At 40.0% G+C, this 23,860-nt stretch overlaps 1 protein-coding gene across 8 annotated transcripts in view; it reads right to left on the reverse strand.

Moving 5' to 3' along the window:
- Window positions 1-23,860, reverse strand: part of ESRRG (estrogen related receptor gamma) — a 710,000-nt gene that overhangs the window by 46,860 nt on the left and 639,280 nt on the right. For 7 of the 8 annotated variants that reach the window (XM_045298142.1, XM_045298145.1, XM_045298141.1 and 4 more), the window contains 2 exons: window positions 16,086-16,196; window positions 12,247-12,429 (listed from right to left, as the gene is read on the reverse strand). In XM_045298142.1, coding sequence (XP_045154077.1) covers window positions 12,247-12,429; window positions 16,086-16,196 — 294 coding nt within the window. The remainder of the gene's footprint in view (window positions 1-12,246; window positions 12,430-16,085; window positions 16,197-23,860) is intronic. The other variant, XM_004699898.2, reaches the window with a different exon arrangement.

The following is a 23,860-nucleotide window of genomic DNA, read 5'->3' on the forward strand; positions in this document are numbered from 1 at the left end:
GAGGGGCAGCTCTGCCCTGTCCTATATGGCGGAGAGCAATCAACTCATTGGCAGGAAGTTCGGTGTGTCTGGGTTTGGTACTTTATAACTCATATGCTAACAAACACGGAACAGTATAAAAGGTCCAAATTCAAAAGGAAATCTGAATACCCCCTTACTTGGAATTTGTATACATTTACCCTCTTTCCTGGCTCCTGATAGAAGAAAAAAAAAATTATGAGCCTTGCTCTGTAAAAAAAAGAAAAAAAAGTTGTTGAATACCTGGGAGAAAAAATCATAGCTCATCCCATGGAAAATACAATTTAATCCTTTTGAGAAATATAAACAAATTAATAAATAAATTGAGGTATTTTATCTACTTACTATACAGCATGCACTGCTTAAAAAGTTTAGCCAATTAAAGACGATATTGGCAGGTTATATAGGTTCTTCTAATTAACAGTCATTTCTGATTTCAAATTAGTGTGAACTGGGGGAGGGGGGTGGCAGCCTTGGTGGTGTAGAAGTTACACATTGGGCTGCGATCCTCAAGGTTAGCAGTTTGAAACCGCCCGCTGCTCCTCAGGAGCAAGGTGGTGCTTCCTCCTCCCGTACACAGTTAAGTCCTGGAATCTCAGACGGGCAGTTCTTCCCATGTCGACGTTCAACTTGATGACAGTGATTGAGTTTGAGGGGAGCTATTTGATACTAAAGAAGGGATAAGTCCATATGTGCTCTGAACATACTTGGTACACTGTCCCAGATATTATTGATTTGTAAGCTCAGGCCACATCCAATGCCAGTTAGTCCATAGCTTTCCTATTAGAATTGTTGAAAATAAGGTCAGGGGGATATGTACATTGGTATTTAGTTAAAAGTTAAGTGGCGGGGGTGCAGTGGGGTAGAGTGCTAGTTTCTGATCTTCCATGTGGGAGAGACCTTAGTTTGATTCCCTGTCAATGCATCTCATGTCTGCCCACCACCTCTTTATTATGCTGATCACGTCAAAGCTGCTAGACTAAGGAGGAGGAGGAGGAAAAGCCTGGCTCTCAACTTCTGAAAATCAGCAAACAACACTGCTATAAATCCCAGGAGGGCACAGGACTGGGCTAGGCGCTGTCTCATTGCGCACGAGGTCTGCCTGAGTCAGGAGTCAAGTTGACAGCAGCAGAGACAAGAAGGAGGAAAGGCTGCCTTGACTATGTTAATTCTGTATCTGAGCAAAAAGAAAGGTCACAGTGGATACGCTGTGAATTTCACCTTCCCCCTTCTTTCCCTATTCTGATCCGATGTCACTACCAGCAACACAACAGTCTGTTAGATCTCAGTCACGAAAAGTGTTTCCTAATACTCTTCAAGCCTTTATATGCCTCCCCAGGTGTGCACAGTGAGCTCAGCGAGGCACCCTCTCCCATCTCCCTTCATTCACACCTGGCACCATTCCTATCACACTCAAACCACCTTTTGCATCTGAGTCCCAGTGTTATTTGCTAACCTTTGATCTATGTGGTAGTTACATAATCTGGTGTCAATTTGGGATTTGAGAGGATTAAGAGTGAAGGGGTGAAGTCTAGTCTGTCAATCAGGTCATAGCCAATGATGCTTCTGTGTGGGCATGGCCTTCTCCTGAGAATTCTGGGAACTCCTGTATTTCCTCCTTGGAGGCGGGAGTCAGTCTCTCTCTCTCTCTCTCTCTCTCTCTCTCTCTCTCTCTCTCTCTCTCTCTCTCTCGATGCAACCCTGGGTGCTGGAGGAGCCACCTAGAGACCCCTGCCAGCTCTGAGATGCTTACACCGCCACTGGATCCAAAGACTTTCTACCCACTGGCCTATGATCCTCCTGCATTCGGCACCATTGCATGTGTTTTCTGAGTTTGAAGAGGCCTTTATAGATCAGTATCGGACATATGGGGTAATATCGGACTTATGGGCTTGGACTGGACTGGGTTGGGTTGCTTTTTTAATGTACCGTTATCCTTTATATAAAACTCTCTCTTAAACCCATATGAGTCACCCTGGATTTGTTTCTCTAGTCTACCCAGACTAACACAGTCTACAAAGGCAGTAGACTGACTTATGGCACAAAAGAAGATAGTCACAGCAGATATTCTCGTGGGGAGAGCATACAGAAGGGCAGAGTTGCATGGCTTTTCTGTAGTGAGGTTAGTGGCCCCAAAACATTTCAAATTCTCCTTACAGTGAAGGAGAAAAGCCAGGCCCGGTCTTTACAACATACCCGCTCCTACAAGCACGAGTGTTTTCAAGGAGTTGTTCCACTTTCTACAAGGCAACTTGAATATTTCTTTTCCAAAGTAATTAAGTTACCTCCTAGTTTTTATAAATGAATTTTGATACCTACAACCCTAGGTTAGGCAGCTATTTTTAATCTACAAAATACAATGCTTTGAACTAGAAATTCTGATTCAGCTGAGCAATACTTACAACACCCTCTCCCAAAAGAAAACTCAGCAGTTAAGTTTTCTTTTAAAAGAAATCGGTTCTCTATGTGTTTAAAAAGTGTTTTTAAATTGCCTGTATTCTATAGAAAACGGTTTCTCTGACGCTTGAAGTCTCCGGCTGCTGCACAATTTATACCTCTTCCCTCTGCTCTTTGTTTTTCAGCCATTTTCCCTGAATGTCAAAGTCAATTTAGTGCATTTCACTTTGCTGAATAAATCAGAGGCGAAATCCTTGCTAAAAGTGAAAATTTGATTTGCTAAAAGGAGCTTAGGGCAACTATTAATCAATATATCCAGAGTGTCAAAGCCAAGGCCAGGATAGACATGCATTCATTTGGAGATTGGCTGAGGCAGATAAAGGAAGGCGCAGGGAGGAAAAGTGGGGCTGGGGTGGGGGAGAGGGCCCCAAAGGAGCCCCGGGAGAGAGGACACAGACCTGCTCCAGGAGCAGCTTGCCTGGCCCAAATGCTGACTTTAAAAGTGGAGAGAGCTCTTTCAGTGGGGCATTTCAACCTATCTGATTTATACTAATGAGGCCAGCTTTCATCTAATCATTTTCTTACACGACCCCAAAGCCTTTCTCTCATTAACTCATCCAGTAGCTTGGGAACCTAAAACTCCCAGGAAGCAGCTCTGTTAACAGAAGGGAACTCCAGATGATGAGGATACTAGGACTGGGGTCATATTATCGATTGGACGCTGCTAGTGTGGTCATTGTATGCTAAAGTTTAGGCTACTTCAGGCCTCTGTGAGATCAGGGCATATAGTAATCAGAATAGCTGGACTTATTGTGTGAATTTTTCATTCCAAATGACTTAGGAATTGCCAAGAACATGCAAGAAAACGGCACCCAGGTTTAGGACACGGTACATACAGAATCATCAACACAACACACAGACACTAAAAATGTACTGTCATCTTTTTTTTAAGTATTGGACAAACTACCTCTGTGTGAGCTGACTCACATTTCCTGATTTTAATCTTTTCAAAATGTAGTTCTAAACATGTCATGCTCAGTTAAATTTTTCAATGGTTCCTCGTGGCCTTCTGTGTAAAATGTTATTTCCTCAGCATAAAATTTGAAGAGTTTCCATGACGAGAGCCTTGCAGTCTCTCCAATCTCATGCCACACCATCTCCCTCTGCTGCTCCTTCCACGTTTTCAGGGGGCTCTGTGTGAAGCACCATCATCACACTCATCGCTGCGCTGGCCATAGCTATCAACTCACCAACCGGAGTCCTCCCCTATACTGTGATCATCGAAGGAGCAGACGCTGCTGTATATATACTTGTATCCTCGGTGCACAGTCCTACCAGCCAGAGAGCTCATTAAGTATACATGCATGGAAAGATGGGGCGGGGGGTGGGGGGGTGATGGGGTGAGAGAAGAAAGAGGAAGAAACCTACTCACTATTAAGTTGTAAAGTTCAATATGGTGAGACTCTTTCACAACTACTCACTTCTGATCCAGTTCAGTTAGAGCTTCCAGTGGAATTTAAAGCCTAGTGAATCTGAACCGAATCGGGCACCAGAGCATCCCATTTTAGCAATCAATATTGTAAGGCCTTTTCAACTATTCAAGTGTAGGGATTGACAAGTTTCATGAAAACGTGTGGTCAGCAGTCTCGAGGGCCTTTGAGCAAACAAACACCCGGGTTCTACTGATTTCACAATGTGGCATCCATTTCCTTTTTAAATTCATGTTTCTTTCCTTCAATCTTTCCTTTTGTAAAGATGCAGACCATTTAAAGACAGGCGGGGCAAATATGTTCTATTCATTGACATTCATGATGAAATCCAAGCAGCTCATCTGGAAACATGACAAAGGATATGGGAAAAGCCCGTGAAGGATGGGACGCCACTGATCATGATGGAAATGGAAGTTAACGAGTCTGTGTTTCTGAGTAACTTAACGAATAGTGTGAGGCAAGCCTCCCGACTTTCATTTACTTATCTATAAAGTGGAATAACAGGGTGGGAGGGGGAAATCTAGCTACACAATTGTGGGAATCAAATTCCAGCATGGATAGGGGTGCTTTGTAAAGATAAGTAATTATACAGATGTCACTTCTTTTTATGTTTAAACCTTAACCTCGTGGGAAAAACAAACAAATCCGAACAAGTCAGGTCTGAAATAACAATTTATCAATTCAAGGAGATTAGCAAATACATATGCACACCCATATGTATGTACCGTTTACATAGACAGGAACATATGATTCATGGTAGAAGCCGTGTCACGTGACTTTTATATTTCCTATGGGAGCAGCAAAGTGTTGGGTAGAGTGCCTAATCCTAGATGGCACTAAAATACTTGAATATTGTACAGTGAATAGTATGAACTTATTTTCATACTGCTTTTCTGAAGTATACAGTTGCGTGGCTATGCCTGGCTGGCAAATAAATGTGGGGCCATCTAATCCAATGGAGTTCCTGAGTGACATCAATGTTTAAGATGAACATGTTCTTCAGAGCCGCCATCAGAGAAAGGGCTGCTCGTCTACTTCTAAATCAATTAGCCATTCACAAGTCATGGAGCACAGGTCTCCTCTGACACACTGGGGGTTTTTACATGTCAGAATGGACTTGCCTTTTCTCTTTTTTGCAAAGTCATTAAGCAGAAGCAATACAGGACCAGAGAAAGGATGGCCACAGGAGAGCCTGTACGACCACAGAGGGTGTGGCGGGTCTCAGAAGAAGGCACTGACAGGTAAGCATAGCTGTCCGGGAGCATCTGAACTCTTGGGCTGTCTGTCTAGAAAACCACCTATTTCTCTGTCGGATGACTTTTCCACAACTAGCAAGAGCAGTTGCAAAAATGAAGGCCTTCTTAGGCTCTACCTGTCTCAATTACTTTTGTCACAACACGTTTCTGAACTTTCTGTTTCAGGTCTAGATCAGGATGTGACTTCCAAAATGGACAAAGGTTCAATGATTTTAGGTTTGGTCAAGGAGGATGGACCAGATATTTAGACTCTAATGGTGTTGCCAAGCTAGGGCAGACTAAGGTCAATATCCACACAATGGTCCTCTTGGTAGAATAAGCCTCACTTCATCCTTATTAAAATCAATGTTTGCTATGAATATTTTTGGAAATGGCTTTACGACTACTAACTTTTTGGATCACTTGGTTTTAATTGCAACAAAATGACAATCTATGTGCAATGTCTTGGAAATGAAAATGAACACTGAGTGCTTTGCATTTAGATTATGCTTTATAATTTTCAAATTAATTATACATATGTGTATAATTTCTACCTGTATTTTTTCCTCATTTGATTTTCACAATATAACTAATGATCAGAACAATTAAGTAACTGAGAAAAATTTACTCACTAAAGCTCAGGTTTTTAAATTTTATTTTAAAAACTATAAACTTGTTACTACAGGTCACAGGCACGCAGCTACCGTATTTATAATTTAAACAGCCTTATTCAGTATCTGAACTTTGGGTTTTAAAATTTATTTATTTTTCTCCACCTAACTAAAAAATGCTTACCTACTTCATAATTAGGAGATCACTAGATTATACACTCAAAAGAAATTTTAGTCCTGAGAAAAGGGCCTACACTTGCACTTAAGTGACTCAAAGCAAAACCTGAAATAAATTCAACTACAGGACTGGATGGAGAGAGGAGCTTCAGAGTAATTAATAGTTTTGAGGCCCTATTTTTAAATGAGCTAATCAATCAATGTTTATGAAGAGTTATATAACCAGTTAAAACAGTTTGACACCCACTGCCATTGAGAAGCGCCCTGGTGGGGTAGTGGTTATGTGTTGGGCTGTGTTCTGCAAGGTCAGCAGTTCAAACCACCAGCCAGCTTTGCGGGAGAACGACTTCCTACTCTCATAAAGAGCTACAGCCTTGAAAACTCACAGGGAGAGTTCTGCCCTGTCCTATCCATGATTGCTGAGTCTGTATTGACTTAATGGCAGTGAGTTGGTGGTGTTTTGGCCATCGATTGATTCTGACTCACAGCAATCCTATAGAGGGTTTCCTAGACTATACATCTCTTACCTCACTTCTCGCCCATGGAGTAGCTGGTGGGTTTGAACAGCAGACCTATATATTACATAATCCACCCTTAGTTACTATGCTGCACAGATACACAGGGAAACACAGCTGGCATTACAAATGGAAACATTAGCACACGCTGAGTTTCGTGTTCCCATCCATTTGGGGGCTTTTCTCCACAGCACAATCATTTAATGATGCTACAACGTCAGATAAATAAGCATCATTTAAAAATTAATTCTGCACAATTTTGGTAGTGAAATAACAGAATCTCAGAAAAAAAAATTCTCTAAAAAAAATGTTAGAATTTTAATAAACAAATCACCAAGCAATATCCTAAGCAAGAAATACTCAAAATACTCTGGAGTGTTTTCCACAGAATTTATACTTCATAATTCTGAAAGTCACATAATCTTAAAACTATCCAAACATACTTTTTAATAGACTTCTTACCAGTTTTAGAAAAGTCTAAATATGTTTGTTGAGTAAACTATAAAAAAAAAATCCAAGGTACTGAGCAATCTGGGCTACCTTCTTATGATTGAATGGGTCTTTTTTTTTTTTTTAATGTTTTTTAAAAAGTAGAAAATACTGCTTCCTAGAGTTTGGGTTTCTGATTCTTACATCCATACATGCACTCAGTTAAATGACCACATTCTCTGCCCGGGGGGCTCTCTTTCAGAACTTACTCTTTCCTGCTTGCACTTGGCAGGAAGAGGAGCCATAGTCGGCTGGTCGTTTGGTTCGGAAACATTTTGATGCCATTGCAAGAAACATTTCACACATAGCACATGAGACAAGGCCCTGAAACTGGAGCAGGGGCTCCCCTCTTTAATACTTGCTTAATTTGCTGCAGGAAATAAATAAATAAATCTAAGTGGAATTTTCCCATATCCAATAAAGAAAGAAAAAATGTCCTAAAATAAACTCACTCACGGGTAGGAAAGAGGGAACCAATTACAAGGAACTATATGTGACCTCCTCCCTGGGGGACGGACAACGGAGGGGTGGGGGGGGGAGACGTCGGTCAGGGCAATATAGGACAAAATAATGATTTATAAACTATCAAGGGCTCATGAGGGAGGGGGGAGCGGGAAGGGAGGGTCAAAATGAGGACCTGGTGCCGGGGGTTTAAGTGGAGGGAAAATGTTTTGAGAATGATGAGGGCAATGAATGTACAAATGCGCTTTACACAATTGGTGTGTGTATGGATTGGGATGGGAGTTGTGTGAGCCCCTAATAAAATGATTTTAAAAAAATAAAAAAATAAACTCACTTCATTGTTTGAATACCTTTCTAGTCTTCCAGAGTAAACTATCTGGCAAGATGCACAAATATATTTAAACCAGCTACTTAAGTTAGTTACAGGGGGTGATGCTGTTTCAAGCGCAACCTGACTAAGCGCATCTCGCATGTTGTTAACAAAGTTACACTACATAATAATATTTTAATCGGCTACAGAGAACAATAATAGATCTGACTGCTGGGCTGACAATCGTCTTATCACACCCTGTGAAATCTAGCTCTAATATTTGACGGAGCCTCCGTTCCCTGGCAGCCCATTCTGAAAAAGGCCAACAATGGAGAGAGAGCGAAGTGGAGTGTGCAGTACCTCCGTATCTACATAAAAGAGATTAGAGGCGACAGCGTTCCATTTTACAGCTCAATCATACTGTGTTAGCATGCGCTTATCCGAGCGCGGACGAAATTGAAAGAGAAATAAAAAAGAGTCAGGCAGATAGGAACCAGAAAAGCGAGGCATGAGCAATTTCCAAGGATATAAAAGGATGCTAATGGTGGGGCCCTGTCATTCTTAAAAAGGGCTATTAAGGCACCGTCATCTGTTCTTGTGCCCTTACGTTCCTCCAGCTAAAGTCCAGCATTTTCCAAAGCCCTTCTGCTCCTTTTCCTCTATGGATAAAGGATGCTCATGTTTCATAACAACATGCTTTTCCACTTATATGACTTATGAATGTGAGTCAACTAATTCTATTTACTGATCTAAAGACACGCACACAATACATCCCAGGTGTTTTCTTCACTATTTTCTTTGGTTGAGTTCTTCACTTTTCTGTGTATCTAAAGCAAGCACACAAAAGTACGTTCCCAGCACTGAAGAGAGGTCTGATTTTTCTTAGATGCGAAACTTAATTTCAAAAACATATTTTTATATGTGTGCATGTGACACAAATGGTGAATACACAGTGAGAGCAAACGCTTGGGTGTCAGTCTATTGACTTAAATTCTTTTTTTAATTTAAAATTTCACCTGAGGATTACTAAAACAATGGGTTTTGAAGTTATGACTAACATGGGTGAAATTTCAGTTTTGATCTGGCTTCCATTCTGGTCCTAGTTATCAGGATGGATTCCTGTGAGCAAGAATGTGATTACAGTTTTTTACCAAAGCAGCAGTGTGACTTTAATGGTCTTATTCTTTTGGCGTTTACCCGGCCCTCAGATGCCCAGACTTCCAGAACCCAGAGTGATCTCTGATATCCGGGCCATCGATCCCTCCCCTTCAACCTGAAAGTGCCAGATGCCATACTTAGAGTTGGAAAATTCAAAAGAAGTTAATTCTTGTTTAGCTAATCCCTTCCTGCAAAGCCAAGATACTCGTGGCATTCATTTAGAGCACCCTCAGGGAACCCGGTGAACGGAGCTGTGAATCAGCTCTCCACAGTGACCTCCGCTGCCATTGGCAGTAGAGAGGGAGTCACATCGGTCCCCACCGATTCTGAGTCTCAGCTGAACACTGAACACATAATCGTATAGTAATTGCTTCCACCACTGGAAATGGCGTTCCTCATAGTTATTTAAAGTTACTGTCTTTATAGCAGTCACTATAACCCCTTAACTGTGACAAGTTCCTTTCTAAGCTGACATTTCTACTCAGATGCACAAATAGACCCACACGTGTACCCCTGAGCTTTCCTTTCCAGAAAGCACTGTGGACTTTATTTCCTCTGTATCCGGGAAGTCTGTATGCTACAAATATAACTGTTTGGCTTAACACACCTCTCTGTTTAGAGAGAACACGGCAGAGTTCTCGGGATAATGGGTAGAGTGGAAAGGCAGTGGCACAGTCGTCCGTGCAGTTGATGTTACTAATAACAACAATTTCATCACCATTATTATTTTGAAATAGTTCCTTCCAATGCAGTCAATTCGGGGACTAAAATATCCTGAATGTGTGTTTTGAAGGTACTTGATACATTTCTGCCAGTGTTTTTAACTCTCTATGTGACAAACCTCTCCATCTTCGAATTGAGGATAATAGGGTCTGATTCCTGGGTTAGGCCAGTGGTTCTCAACTGGGGGTTATTTTGTCCCCCAGGGGACATTTGGCAGTGTCTAAAGATAGTTTGGGGTTGTAGCAGCTGAGGGGTGCTACTGGCATCTAGTGGGAAGAGGCCGAGAGTGATGCTGCTGAACATCTCACAGTACACAGAGTGCCCCCACCCCCACCCAGCTGCTCCAATGTCAAAGCCAATAAACAGTACCGGGGTGGAGAAAGCCTGGGTTAGGATAATCACACTCATGTTTGCAAGGGGGCTTCAAAAAGTTTGTGCAAAAATCCTATTATGGTTCAATTCCATTTTTTCCATGAACTTTTTTGAAGCCTATATATACAGAGAAGTAGATATAGTTATATATAGATAGATATCGATAGACACAAAGATACAGAGGCCTCAAAAAGTTCACTGCAAAATGGAAATACATAAATATATATGTGACCAAAAATTGATGGAAAAATATATACTGCGAACATGTAATTATATATTATATGCAGAGTCATATATAAATTATACTATAGTAATATGTGACAATACTATACACTGATTAACAGTGGTTCTCAAACCTTCCTAATGCCATGACCCTTTAATACAGTTCTTCATGTGATGATCCCCCCAACCATAAAATTATTTTCACTGCTACTTCGTAACTGTAATTTTGCTACTGTTATGAATCATAATGTAAATATCGGATATGGCAGATATATTTTCATTGTTACAAATTGAACATAATTAAAACATAGTAATTAATCACAAAACAATATGTAATTATATATTGTGAAATACTGATTTCTAATGACAAATAAATGAAATCTTGTCTTGAAGCATGGTGTAGCATGGGTAACAGTCTTCATGCCAGGTACTCATTTCTGGGAGTATCTGCATGTGGGCGGACCCACCTGGAGCTGGAGAGAGGGGCAGTGTCATGGTTCCTGAGACCATTAGAAATAAGTGCTTTCCGATGGTCTTAGACGACCCCAGTAAAAGGGTCCTTCAAACCCCAGAGGGGTCGTGACCCACAGGTTGAGAACTGCTGATCTAAAACTTTGGTAGCTACTCCATCAAATGCATATTTCCTTTCTTTCTGCTCTAAAATACCTTTCCAATAACATTTCCCCATCAAAGGGATTTTTCACATATTGTTTAAGCAAAGTCCAGTTGTTTCCACAGTCACAGTTCCTAAACACCATAACATATTTTAGCATTTCCCTTTGGTCTCTGCTTTTTCTAAAGGTCACATATATGTAATTCCCCCAGGGCAGCATGAGCTATGCACACGATCACATTGTCACCCTCCTCTGAGATGCAGAAATCCTGGCATGGGCATCTTCTGAAGAGCACACTCAAGCTCACCTATTTAACTAGTTTTGACTTAATTTGGGGTGCTTTATTAGCAAACAGTGTAAGACAAAGTAGCTAGTATAATACAGAGTGATGTTTAAATTAGTTTACAATTTGCTTGGCCTCATCTAGAACTGCACCGAACAAAGCCATTCAGAAATGTCAGCTGTGTTCCTAACCACTGTAACAAATTGTCGCCTGAACGCTGCACACCTAATGACTTCAAATTAGCTTCACGGCGATATCGCCTGACAGTTCGTTACGACTGTTAGCAACACTGCTGGCGTATCATGACCAATAAATTGGTTTCAGTGTGGGCTGGGAAAGGGACTTCCATCAATTTGATTAAAGAAATTACTGTAGCATTCAAAGCATAAAGACAAACTAGTTTAAGGAGACAGAAATAAGTTAACTGTACCAGAAAAAACATTGCTTCATCATTCAAAAACTTGTTTATAAACCATTTGAGTTCAGAGTTCAAACAAACAAAAAATTAATACAAACAGCTAACTAAAATTCTTCACATTTGTGATCAAGTCCCTGCTTATTGCATTACAGGATGGATCAAGGAAGAAAAATAGAATGCGTAAAAGTACGAACTTTAAATTGCCTTAAAAAAAACCTACCATGTCATTTAACATATGCTCATGTCTTTGGTTATATATAAAACCACAAGAAATATTTCATTATAAACCGATGGGTAACTGTGACTGTGTTTAGCAATTCAGTATGGAAGCCACCAGGAAGAACAAAACGAGTGATTCTGCTTATAAAGAAAAAAAATACAGGCTAGGCGGCTTCTTAGAAAAAAAATCTTATTCCTTAAGGTAATAAGAAAAAGTAGAAGTATTTTGTCCGAGAAAAAGCATACACGTTTGAGAGGGGGAAAAAAGCCATATTCCCTTGGGTAACTTCCATATAAGAAAAAAACAACACCTTAACAAAAGCCCTGGGCGTAGAAGCAAAGAGAAGGCTTTCCTTCCATTAGGATAAGTGAAGTCCTGAATTTAAATGTGGGGGTTAGGGGGTGGGATGGAGTAAAGCTTAAAAAAAAATCTTAAGGAGGAAAATTTGAAATCACTTATTTCTATGTAAATACTCTAGGAAATAAATTGCAACCTCCCACCCGACACACACACACCCATTGAGAAAATGTACCTGGAATATGCTTCGCCCATCCAATGATAACCACCAGTTCTCGGTCAGCCAGGTCACACAGTGTAGTGAGGGCTTTGATGTCACTGTCGGGGACAGTAGGATCAGGCATGGCATAGATCTTCTCCGGTTCAGCCACCAACAAATGTGAGACAATCTTGTTATCTGCAGGATCAGACCAGAGCACTACAAGATCACTAGTAGTATCATCCCTTTTTCACAAGCCTAAAAGGACCCTGTGTGAGGCAAAAGAATGTCAAATGGCCTATCGTAGACCCAAATATCCCATTTAGGATTCCATATATGCATGTTAACAGACATCAGTAAACCCAACAGCAATAAACAACCCATTGTGGTCGGAACAGAATGCATTTCTGTGCTTCCTCCTTGCTCTCCCCTGCCTTCGTGGACCAATGAGTCTGTCCTGAAATGGAAATTTTTGGAGCAAACAGATAAACAGAAGTTAGATGCTTTCTGGTTTCCTCTTGGGGTCCTAAGTGGGATTGTGGGAAGCGGATTGACATTGTATTCAACAGCTTGAAAACAGAAATCCTGAAGTAAACCTCTGAAATACAGAATACAGTGTGGGAGGCCAACAACTACTAAGGCCATCGTCATCATGGGTATGAGAGTCATTAATTGTCTTAATTCCTTTAAAGAAGAGCAAAGGTCAAAGCCCTTCTGCCTGGGTGAATTACTGACTATATAACTCTATCTCTGTGAGACGCATTAAATTAGAATGTCTTTGCTTCCTCTGCCCTCCCCCTAGACCCAGCCAGCTTTCCAAATACAGGTAGTTGGAAGCCAGGAAAATACTCCTACTTAAACACTACACTCTCTTCTCCTCCAAGTTTCTAACTCTTTAATACTCCATTTTCTCTGTTGTCTTTACTCCAGTTTCTGGTTCAGATTTATCTGTCTGAAATTTGTGATAGATGTTTGAAAAATCCTTCCTAAAATAAACACTGGAGATAAATGGAAAGCATCACATCAAATGTGTTTTATTGCCCAGGGGCATGTGAGGTTTTATGGAAGGGGTTGTAAAGCCTTGCCAACGAAATGACTTTTCTAGTTGGCTCCATTTTCGATTTCCATGTGTAGCTTTAGATTTTATATTTTCTCCTAAGTGATAAGACACAGATGGGTAAGAAGAAACCAACATATTTGAACGCACTATGTACTGTGAACCCAGAGAAGTACGGTAGGAAGCAGTCTCTTTCTGAGTGCAGACAAGGTCTCCAGTGTAAGGATTGGAGCATTTGTCTTTTGCCAGAAAGTTTTTGCACTTTTATAACCAACATGGCAAGGACCGCATGTCGCTTGGAATGGAAAACATACTGTCCTTCAGCCTCCTTTCGGAATGTAAGGAGCAAATTTCTCTGGGCCACAATTAGCCTTTTTTTCCCCTAAGAGATGATAGTATCAAAATATATTCGCATGGTTGCCATATGAATTATAGTTACTGCACATATCCACCAAAAATATATCAAAAGTTCAACAGTCATTAGCAGTAATATTTGTGCATCATCGAATTAAAAAGTCAAATGTAAGGCGGGACATGCTTCCCAACACTGTCTGTCCTAGGAAAATATTAAAAAGAAATCATTTTTCTAAATCTGGAGGGTTGACAAAGAGTAACATTTGTCTCCTATCTACACGAGAGTAACAGCACCGTGTACTTTTAAGTCACATTTTGAAGTTTCAATCCCACTGTTCCGACAATGTAAGGAAGCCGGTCAGTAACTCCGAGATGCACCGGATGAGAAGAGAATGTACTAAGAAAGGGCGCTGTAATGCAACCACAGGAAATCCTTATTCTACTTAGAGTGCTACCCATTTTACCCAAGTCAATGGGCCCCCGACTGGCGGGGTCGGAGAGATTTGGTTGAAGCTGTGAAATCTTCAACCTTCAGAAAATGGAATAGCCGGCAGCAATCTTTCTAGGTAAATCTTATTTAATGTTTCTCTAATTAGAATCAATAGAACCCAATTTTCATTCTTGGGCCAATGGAGGACACAAACAATCAGTCAGGGTCCAGAGACCACCCCAGCCACTTTCTCAGAAAAGTCCACGCACCAACTCCTGACACTTATCTGACAGGATCGGAAAATTAAGTTTTATAAATGTTTGTTACAAAAACACACTAATTGGAAAGACTAAGGAAAATAACAGAGGCCTTTAGATAATGAGTAATGATTTATTAGAAGTCCTCTTTATCTCAGACAAGTGAAGCTCACTGAAATAGCTGTAATCTTCTTAAAGGTACTTGACAAGTCACTTCCCCAATTTCTCAGGTTTACAGAGAAGATGATGGACATTTCTCCATCATGAGGTCTTACCTATGGGCTGGGCTCATTTTTCTGCCAATAGAGGAAATTACCAATGGGGTTCGGTCAATGTCTGTCTGGGTAAAATGAACAAGAAACAGGCAGCCTGTATACTGTTGTCTCCAGGAAAACTAAACCTCTAATGAAATTAAGCATTAGTGCTTATTGCATTTTATGGTATTATCAGGAAGTTGTGGGCTTTTTTAATTATAATGTGCAAAATCTGCTTAATGCAGCCCTAGATTGTATTTGCGGAATGCCAAACAGCTTATGCCGGCCGAGGAGAAGACTCCAGCTTAGACAATTGGAGGTATAATCAACGTAATGGTTTTTTGGAAAGGCAAAAGTAAACTATGCCATATGTTCACTGAAGCTTTAATTTTATGTAAAACGGGTGGCTTTTCCTTTGACATAGCTAAAATGTCCTTTCATTTACAGTTCAGGGTCTGTTTTATTTGTTTAACACATCCCCCATATGCTCACATGTAGGATACACAGCAGTGACCCCTCCTGGAGAGTTAGAATGAGAAACATGTTCCCCCTGGGAAGCTGGTATGGTGAAACTCACCCAAGCCTTCTCTAGAACTATTAGAGATGCAGCCTCCTCCGATGAATGCTGATTGTGTTGCTTTAAACAAAAACAGCTAAATATGAGAATTATTATGAGGATTATTTCTACCAAAGCAGTTCTAAGTGCCTCATAGGAACTCTGACTATGCATCCTAAAATATTAGCTCTATTGCACGACAGCTACTGATCTCTGTACACCCCACCCACCCACCCACACCCCCCAAATGGGATACAGTTATTGCCTCAATCCAGGTCTTTCTAGTTAACGACAAAGAGCATGGGGCTTACATTAGCAATGTACCAGTCATCCTTCCAAATTGCAACCTGGCATCATAAACCCACGGACTCTTTGAAAACAATTCATAATGCCCATAAGGACACCTGAGATGGAACCACCAACCTATGCTTCTTATTAGTGGGGCCCATTCCGCTTTTAATCTATTGCTAGCTGCTGTGTTAACCTTCTATAGCTCCAAATTAATGAGGCCCCTAATGTATTTTCTTTGGGAGGTTGAGCAGTCAAACTCATTTAGTTAGGGAAAACTACAAAAATCACTTTCTTGTGAAATCTGAAACTAACAGCTCCAATGAACTAATGATCACAGTATGATCCATTTTATGTACTTCTGAAAATAAAGATAACCAGTAAATGTAAAATCTACACTCTGTAAGCTATGCATGAATATGCTGGTGCTTCCACAAAGTAACTGGGTGAAAAAAGGCAAGAGAAAGAAAACCATAAAAACCTTTGAAAAGAGGGGGAAAAAGATAATTAGCCACATTGCTGTTGTTTTTCACTGGCAGGGCTTGGGAATGAATCCCTAACGTCCTACCAGAGAGAAGTCTCCTTGTAGTAAGGAGAGACACGTATGGCAAAGCTAATGTTGTCAAGCCAACTGGGAAGAATCCATGTGCTGGGAGCCAGGCATATCGGCTGTACTTACATGGCTTTTTGGCTGGCTGAACCAGCTGAGGGTTCAGGTAGGGGCTGTTCTCCGCATCTATTCTGCGCTTGTACTTCTGCCGACCTCCACGTACTCTGTCAAGACGCACCCCTTGGGAGAAAGAAAGACAGGCACGTGCTTACTGCTCAGGTGGGACCTCTGAGATCAGCCATATACATTGACAGTGTGACTCGGGGGCTGTGCCGAGACAGGTCATAGCCCAGAGAATGCCTCAGGGATTACACAATTGCCTTTGAGTGCACTCCAGCCTCAAATGGATCAGAACAGAACAGAGCACTATAGAGTTTTTATGACTCAGGTTTCAAAAGTAGATCATCAGGCCTTTCTTCCCAGGTACCCCTGGGTGGTAGGCTTCAAACCATTAAGCGTGTGGTTGGCCATGTTAACTACACCACCCAGGGACTCCTCTTCATGAATAGTATATACATATAATTTTTTCGGATGCTAGCTTCAGATTCCTAGTGTTTGGAAACCAAATCTGCTAGTAGATAACAGTCCTGAAAGATAGTTTAGGCAAGCCATCCAAGTAGCATTTATGCATTACAGAAAACATGCAGGCCCATACGAATGAACACAAAGAAGCAGTAACTTAACACTGGTCATTTCTCAAATTAGAGACACCGGCTTATTGTTTTCTCTTTACCGGTCACCCCAGAGAACTCAGCGCACGTTACTGTTGTTATTGGGTAACTGAGAGTTGACGTCAACTCATATACTTACTGCAGTCAAGTCAATTCTGCCTCACAGTAGCCTACAGGATAGGGTCAATCTCCCCCGCTGGTTCCCAGATGGCCACTGTTTCCAGGGGTGGAGCCTCGTCTTTCTCCAGAAGAGGAGGGGGTAGTTTCAAACAGCTGGCCTTACACTTGGTAGCCCACCCCATCATCCACTACGTCACCAAGGCTGGCTCCTTTCTACGCATGGTGAGTCCATTTTATAGAACTTCCTTGGCCGGTTTTCTAAGAGAAGATTACTAAGCCTTTTTCCTGCAGAGCCAGTGAGTGGCACACCTTTCCGTCAAGGTGTGCTGAGCACTTACCATGGCAAGAGTCCCTCTTCCCCCCTCCCTTGGCCTCCCAGAGAACTGAATGTGATCGGGTGTGAATGGAGAGGCACCCACATGCTGGAGGAATGACACTAGATGAATGCAGTCCCGTCAGATCGAGGGCTGCTTGCTCCACAGGCAAAGTCAGCCTGTGGCTGGAGGGCAGTGGCGGCGACATGTTGCCCCCCCCCCCCCCCACTGTGTGCGTCATTGCAAAAGAAGAATGACAAGGGGGGCGGGGCTTCCTGAAGGCAGGATGCAGAAGCCCGTGCTGTCCAACTCATAAGGAAGAGGGGAAGGTTTGGACGGGAAATTACATAGATCAAAGCACGGTGACCGGAGTAAAATTCTCTCCAAGAATGGTAGACTGGGGTCAACATGCAGGCTTTTTGTTGCTGTCGGCAGTGGATTTATAAGATTAAGGAGAAAGGCAAAATGTAAAGAAATAGATGAAAAAGAAGAGGTGTTTCCTTTACGTGGCGAAGCATGGGGTTGTGCTTGCTACGATGGTTTCCAGTGTGTGTTGCAAAGTGTAGGAGAGGGCCTGACAAACCTTCCCCAGTGCTGGTAAGAGGACTCAGGAGCCAGGAGCAAGGAAAGACTCTACTACTGTAGTACTATTAGGTGGCGTTTTAATAGTCAGAACTGGTACAGATAGGAACTGGAAACACGGGGAATCCAGGACAGATGATCCCTTCAGGACCAGTGGTAAGAGTGGCAATACCAGGAGGGTGGAGGTAGGGTGGGGTAGAAAGAGGGAACCGATTATAAGGATCTACATATAACCTCCTCCCTGGGGGATGGACAACAGAAGAGTGGGTGAAGGGAGATGTCGGACAGTGTATGATGACAAAATAATAATTTATAAAATATCAAGGGTTCATGAGGGAAGGGGGAGCAAGGAGGGAGGGGAAAAATGAGCTGATACCAAGGGCTTAAGTGGAGAGCAAATGTTTTAAGAATGATAAGGGCAAAGAATGTATAAATGTGCTTGACACAATGGATGTACATATGGATTGTGATAAGTGTTGTATGAGTCCCCAGTAAAATGATTTAAAACAAAACAGTGTAAGATGATCAGTGCTTCTAACTGGTTCATTTTGGCTTAGCCCCCTACCAAAAATGTGTATTTCTGCCCAAGATATGGTGAATCTTATTCTACATTTTAACAAAATTCCCTGGGTGATTCATATACACGAAGAAATTCACGTGCATTGACAAAATCCACAAGGCAACGAACATATTGTGTGTATTTTGACATTCTTCAGATGGTTGTAAGAAATAAGATTCGGAGACCCACATGGGCAGTTCTGCTCTCTCTTATAGGGTTGCTATGAGCTGGAATCAACCTCATGGCAGTGACTTTTTTTCTAGAGTATTTTACTAAACTCAAGAAAAATAAATATATCAATGTTAGGTTGCTATTTGCCTTAGTAGTGAAAAAATTCTCCTTTATGAGTATGTCTTTCCTCTTTATTTCATTTTTAAATACCCTTTCTTAAAAATTTTTTTTACAACAGAAGTAAATCATCATTTAGGATTTCTTTTTCTAATTAAACCTCTTACACAATAAAAAGTTCTCAACCTTAGTTTGATGCAAAATTTTAAAGAATAGCAACATATAACTCAATTACATAAGCCTGACATGTAGCCCACTACACCAACCACTTACTACTACTGCCATCAAGGTGACGCTAAAGAGGCCGGTGCAGAAGATTTGTCCAATACAATATGACCTCTGTTTTCTTAACTGCTGCTTCCATGAGTGTTGATTGTGCATTCAAGCACAATAAAATCTTTGACAATTTCACACAAAAAAAGAAATAAGATCCATTTGAAATCACCACCACCACCATGATTAAAACACCAAACCACTTCTTGGAATATTTAACATGCAAACAGGTTCTATAAAATTGTAAGGGTGGGTCAAACATACGTGATGTTTCCCAAATTGTTTTAAACAAGGACTTTCTTTTTTGGGAAGTACCTATCGATATCGCCTAGGACGTGCAAGTTGCTGGGTATCTGAATTATGTGGAGATAGTTTGAGAAATATGAGGACACTGAAGGATGGCACAGAACTGGGCAATGTTTTCTTCTGCTGTACAGAAGTGGGAACTGATTTGACGGCACCTAATAACAACATGTATATGAATCATATAAGTACACATATACATGTATACCTATATATACACATACATACATGTGTATATACGTGTGTGTGTGTATGTGTGTGAGAGAGAGAGAGAGAAAATGGGGCTTCAAAGAGTTTGGGGGAAAATGAAATGAAAACATAATGGAATCTTTCCACCAACTATTTACAGGCCCCTTGTATGTGTGTATGTCTATTCAAAGGTTCAGGATAATATTACGTATCAATGAGATAAAAGACCACACACTTATCAAGTTTTCCTAGTACATATTATCCTAAAAGCTGCTTATTTTTAGCACAACAAACATATGCTTAGTTCTAGATGTGTCTGTTTCAATCCTGAATTGTCCTACTAGCACATCAGTAGTTTAGATGAAATCAGGAATTTGTCTGAATTTCATTGTATTACATGAATATCAAAACCCTGATGTTTAGTCAGGGTGTATTCACTGAAATCCACCGTGCATGTGGGTCACGAGGCAACTGTATTTCCTAATTGCTGCTTTGACCACACCTTGGGTCTACCTAGAGTTCCTGTCCTTTGTTCACCTAACTAACTTCTCATGCTCTAGTTGTATGGTATACATATTTACTAACGTTTGCTTTCTTTCACTTATTTTCCCCCATTTTATATTTTTTGAAATCTCTTCTTCTTCCAAAACTTTATCTAAGGCATTTTTCCAGTTTATACAAGGTGTCCCTGTCTTACTTGGTCATCTAAAATACACTCAATATATTTAGCTATGTGAATTTTTGAAATAAAATAAAAATGTAAACACTAGGTAATAAAAATCACGAGTCTACTTGAATCCTAGTGAGTTTGCTCTCCAACTTCAACCAGTGACACTGAATCTGATCTGAGAGAGGAGCCGAGAAGGCAAGAAGAGGCCTTGGCAGAGACGAGACAGAGACTGATAAAACCTGGAGAGGAACAGGGCATACTGGATTTTTTTTTTAAGAGAGAGCTTATAGAATAAATCTTGAGTGGGTTGTGGATGCCTAAATTTACTAAAGGTGTCTGTCAAGGAATACATTAATCAAAGGAGTGATTCTCATGTTCTCAGAGATGAATAGATTTTGAAAACCCCACTGCCATTGAGTTGCTTTTGACTAATAGCAACCCAATGGGCAGAGTGGAATGGGCCCACAGTTCCCCAGCCTGTGGTCTTTACAGAAGCAGGCTGAGACAACTCTCTCCTGCAAAATGGCTAATGGGTCCAACCTGCTGACTTTCACGTTGGCATCCATGAGCTGACTCACAGCACGGCACCACCAGGGGACTCATAAATATTGAACAGCCCACTATGTGTCTCTCAAGGGAGAAGGCAGAGCTGGTGGGTTTCTTTCAATGGATTTTGGTCTATCCACAAGGCTACAGAAGATAATTATGACTTAATTTGTCACAAGGTCCTGGCTGGGAAGGGCTGTCTGATCACAAGAAAGCCACCAATTAGCTGAGCCAACAGTGCCAAATTTATATGAACACGACAAACTTGGGAAACAAGCTATAACACAAGCCAAGAAAAAATAAGCACCATCAATTGTTAGTTTTTTTATGTTCTATATTTTGAGTTCTAAATTTAGTGTTGACAAATCATTTCCAATAAGTCATCTCCAGAAATATTCATAGCACTTTCTCCATAACCATACACCAAAAGATCTACAGGCAGCTGGTTCTCTCTCTCCTCCAACTCCCGACATTTGTCTGGGTCTGGGTATAACAACACTTTCCATCCATCCGTCCCATCCACCTAGTCCTTCTCAACCTTCCCATCCCCATATCCATCTGGTTTCTAAATATTAGAAGGTGTAATATATAACCTTTGATTACACACTGTATCTCCAGAAATAAAAATCAATTGGATTAAGCAGTCTTTTCTGATTCATGATTTTATTTTTATAATACATGGACGATTACTATAAGGAACAAAAAAGGTTAGCCTCAGCCACAAACATAAATTATGTAATTCTATAATGTCACGTACCTGTCTTAAAATTTAGAGAATGACCAAAACCTGGAATATTCTACTATTAATATGTATTACACATTGTAAATCAAAACCTCATCATGCTTGAACTATGTCACTTTTATCATTTAGTGGGATCAAAAGCAGGCACATAGTGACAATTTAAAATACTTCCAACCAACAAACAATATTTCTACTTATTTTCCCCTGTTTTCAGAGTCTTAAAAGTCTCTGGCATTATCTAATGAAATGATAATAATGATTATTTGATTTTGGTGTTATCATAATTGATACAATGTTTGGACACAACTATACACTACTTCTACATCATACTAACACTATTCGTCAGGTTACTCAATTTCATTATGGGAATAACAGCCCCTGGTTAAACTCAAGGCTTTCTTTTCTCCAGGATAATCGGTAAAAACCCCTACACACAAGGGTCATAGTTCTGAAAGTTAAAGGAGCCCCAATACTTTTCTATATTATTCAAACACAACCACGCAGACTCTATTTGTGCATTTTTGAAAGTAGGTGCGTTTATTCATGTGACTCAGAACAATATAGCTAACCAAAGTTTTAACCATGTTTATTGACATGATCTAATTTCTCATTAATAGAATTAAGTGCAAATGGTGTTGAGTTCAAATTATGATCATATGTAAATAAGTATATATGCAATTCATTCTAAAGGTTTCAGAAAGAAAGATACAATAAAAATCATCATATAAGAGTATTTGGGATTAATGATTACAAGCAACTTAAAAGAACATTTCTTGGATTTTCTGATCTAAGATTTTTAGCCTTGTATATATCAAAATAAAGGATAACTAATCATTGATTGCCATAGCCATATGCACTTGATCCAATTTATTCATTTCTTCAGAATGATTTTGTAAAAATAACATTTTAATGTTTCCATTTTTAATATATCCAACTGAACAATATAAAACTTTTTTCCTGAATGCAATATGAAGACTATATCAAAGAAATAAAGCATAGCTTATAAGTTTATCAGTATGGCCCAATCTCCTTCTGACGCTCACTAACTAGCTATGTAAACTTTGAAGAGCCCCTTAGCCTATTTGTTTCACAACTATAAAACACACATAAAGGCAATATCCTCCTTGCTATTTGGCTCTAAAGAACTAGTAATATCATAACCTGGATGTCATACGAATAAGTTATCAAAATATTTTATGAACCTTAAAATGCCAAGTAAAAATAAAATGACTGTCATTATGACACTGTTATCTTATTGAAACTTCACTTTAATACTTCACTGAAATGTATTTTTCGACCACGATCATTGATTGAAAAGATATCCCCATGAAGACGGACAATCTACTATGCCTTCATTCTGTAGGTAAACAGAATTGATGTATGATAGGCTGGTAAAATAATTCTAAGGAGTGAAACCACATAATGATACTATTTGATGTCTCGGTGATTTAAGGAAATATCTGGCATCCCATTCTATTTACTTATCCTTGTGACTAATAATAGCATTTGGATATGTGATTATATTAAAGCAATACAGAAACTAATCCAAACGCTACTCAAGAAGGAAGATGCTTTCCCTGAGTTTAGCTGGTAAGTACACAATACAGAGTTAAATGGAGAATTGACAATTATCCAATTAACCTTGCAAATTTAAAAGGCTCAAACTATTTTAGAAAACAAGAAACCAATACTTATGATCAGAACCTGGGAAGTCCAGATTTGCGGTAAACCAACATCAATCTAATCCAAATATTTCCACCTACGTTAACATAGCCCATGTCTGTCTACTGTCACAATCCTAAACACAAACAATTTCTGTTTAGACTTGACTTCTAAGCTACTTTTGGAAAAGTTTAAAGTAAGATTTCTCCCAGGAAATAAGATACTCACAATGTTTAATGTCTGACAGGATTTGAAGCTAATTAAGGCAATTGGATTGTCTATTCATGTGGAGCCTGCCACCGCGTTTTTTTTTTTTAATAATAAACAATTTTCATAGTTGGCATTGCCTTCCTAATAGAACGTTGCGCGTTGCTTCTTATTTCAAAAACTGCATGTGCCTACAATGCCACCAGGGAATTACAAATCTCCCACATTGTCAGAATTTACAAAATTGGGAAAGCAAGAGGAGGGCGAGGAGGAAAACAAGCTTCAGAGCAAGTAAACACCTAGTGAAGAAAACAGCTCAGCACAAGGTCTTCTTCCGTCAGCTAATTTCAAGTCTTCGTTTTGTGCTCAAATGCAAATTTTTAGAATATTATATAGTCCAAAGTCAAAAGTGGTTTTTGTTGCTTTGGTTTTTCTCATATTTTTAATAGCACAAAGATAGAGGCATTTCATACTATCAGAAATGAGCTCCCTTTTGGAGGATTACACAAAGCGACCCTAGCTAATTTTCCTAAATTAAAGATATTTATGATTTCTCCTCGATAAAGGTTTGTTTAAAAAACAAACTCTTTAATTACATACACTCCTGGGATATTTAAGAAAGTATCCCCTGGGATACTTAAGAAAGGTGTAAATTAAAATAATAATCAAAGAGAGTAAGTGCATATCAAACAAAGAGCTGTGTTCAATAAATGTAATC

Source organism: Echinops telfairi, unplaced genomic scaffold, assembly GCF_000313985.2.
Source record: "Echinops telfairi isolate 266 unplaced genomic scaffold, ASM31398v2 ScPeMD7_7424;HRSCAF=8462, whole genome shotgun sequence".
Classification (NCBI taxonomy): domain Eukaryota; kingdom Metazoa; phylum Chordata; class Mammalia; order Afrosoricida; family Tenrecidae; genus Echinops; species Echinops telfairi.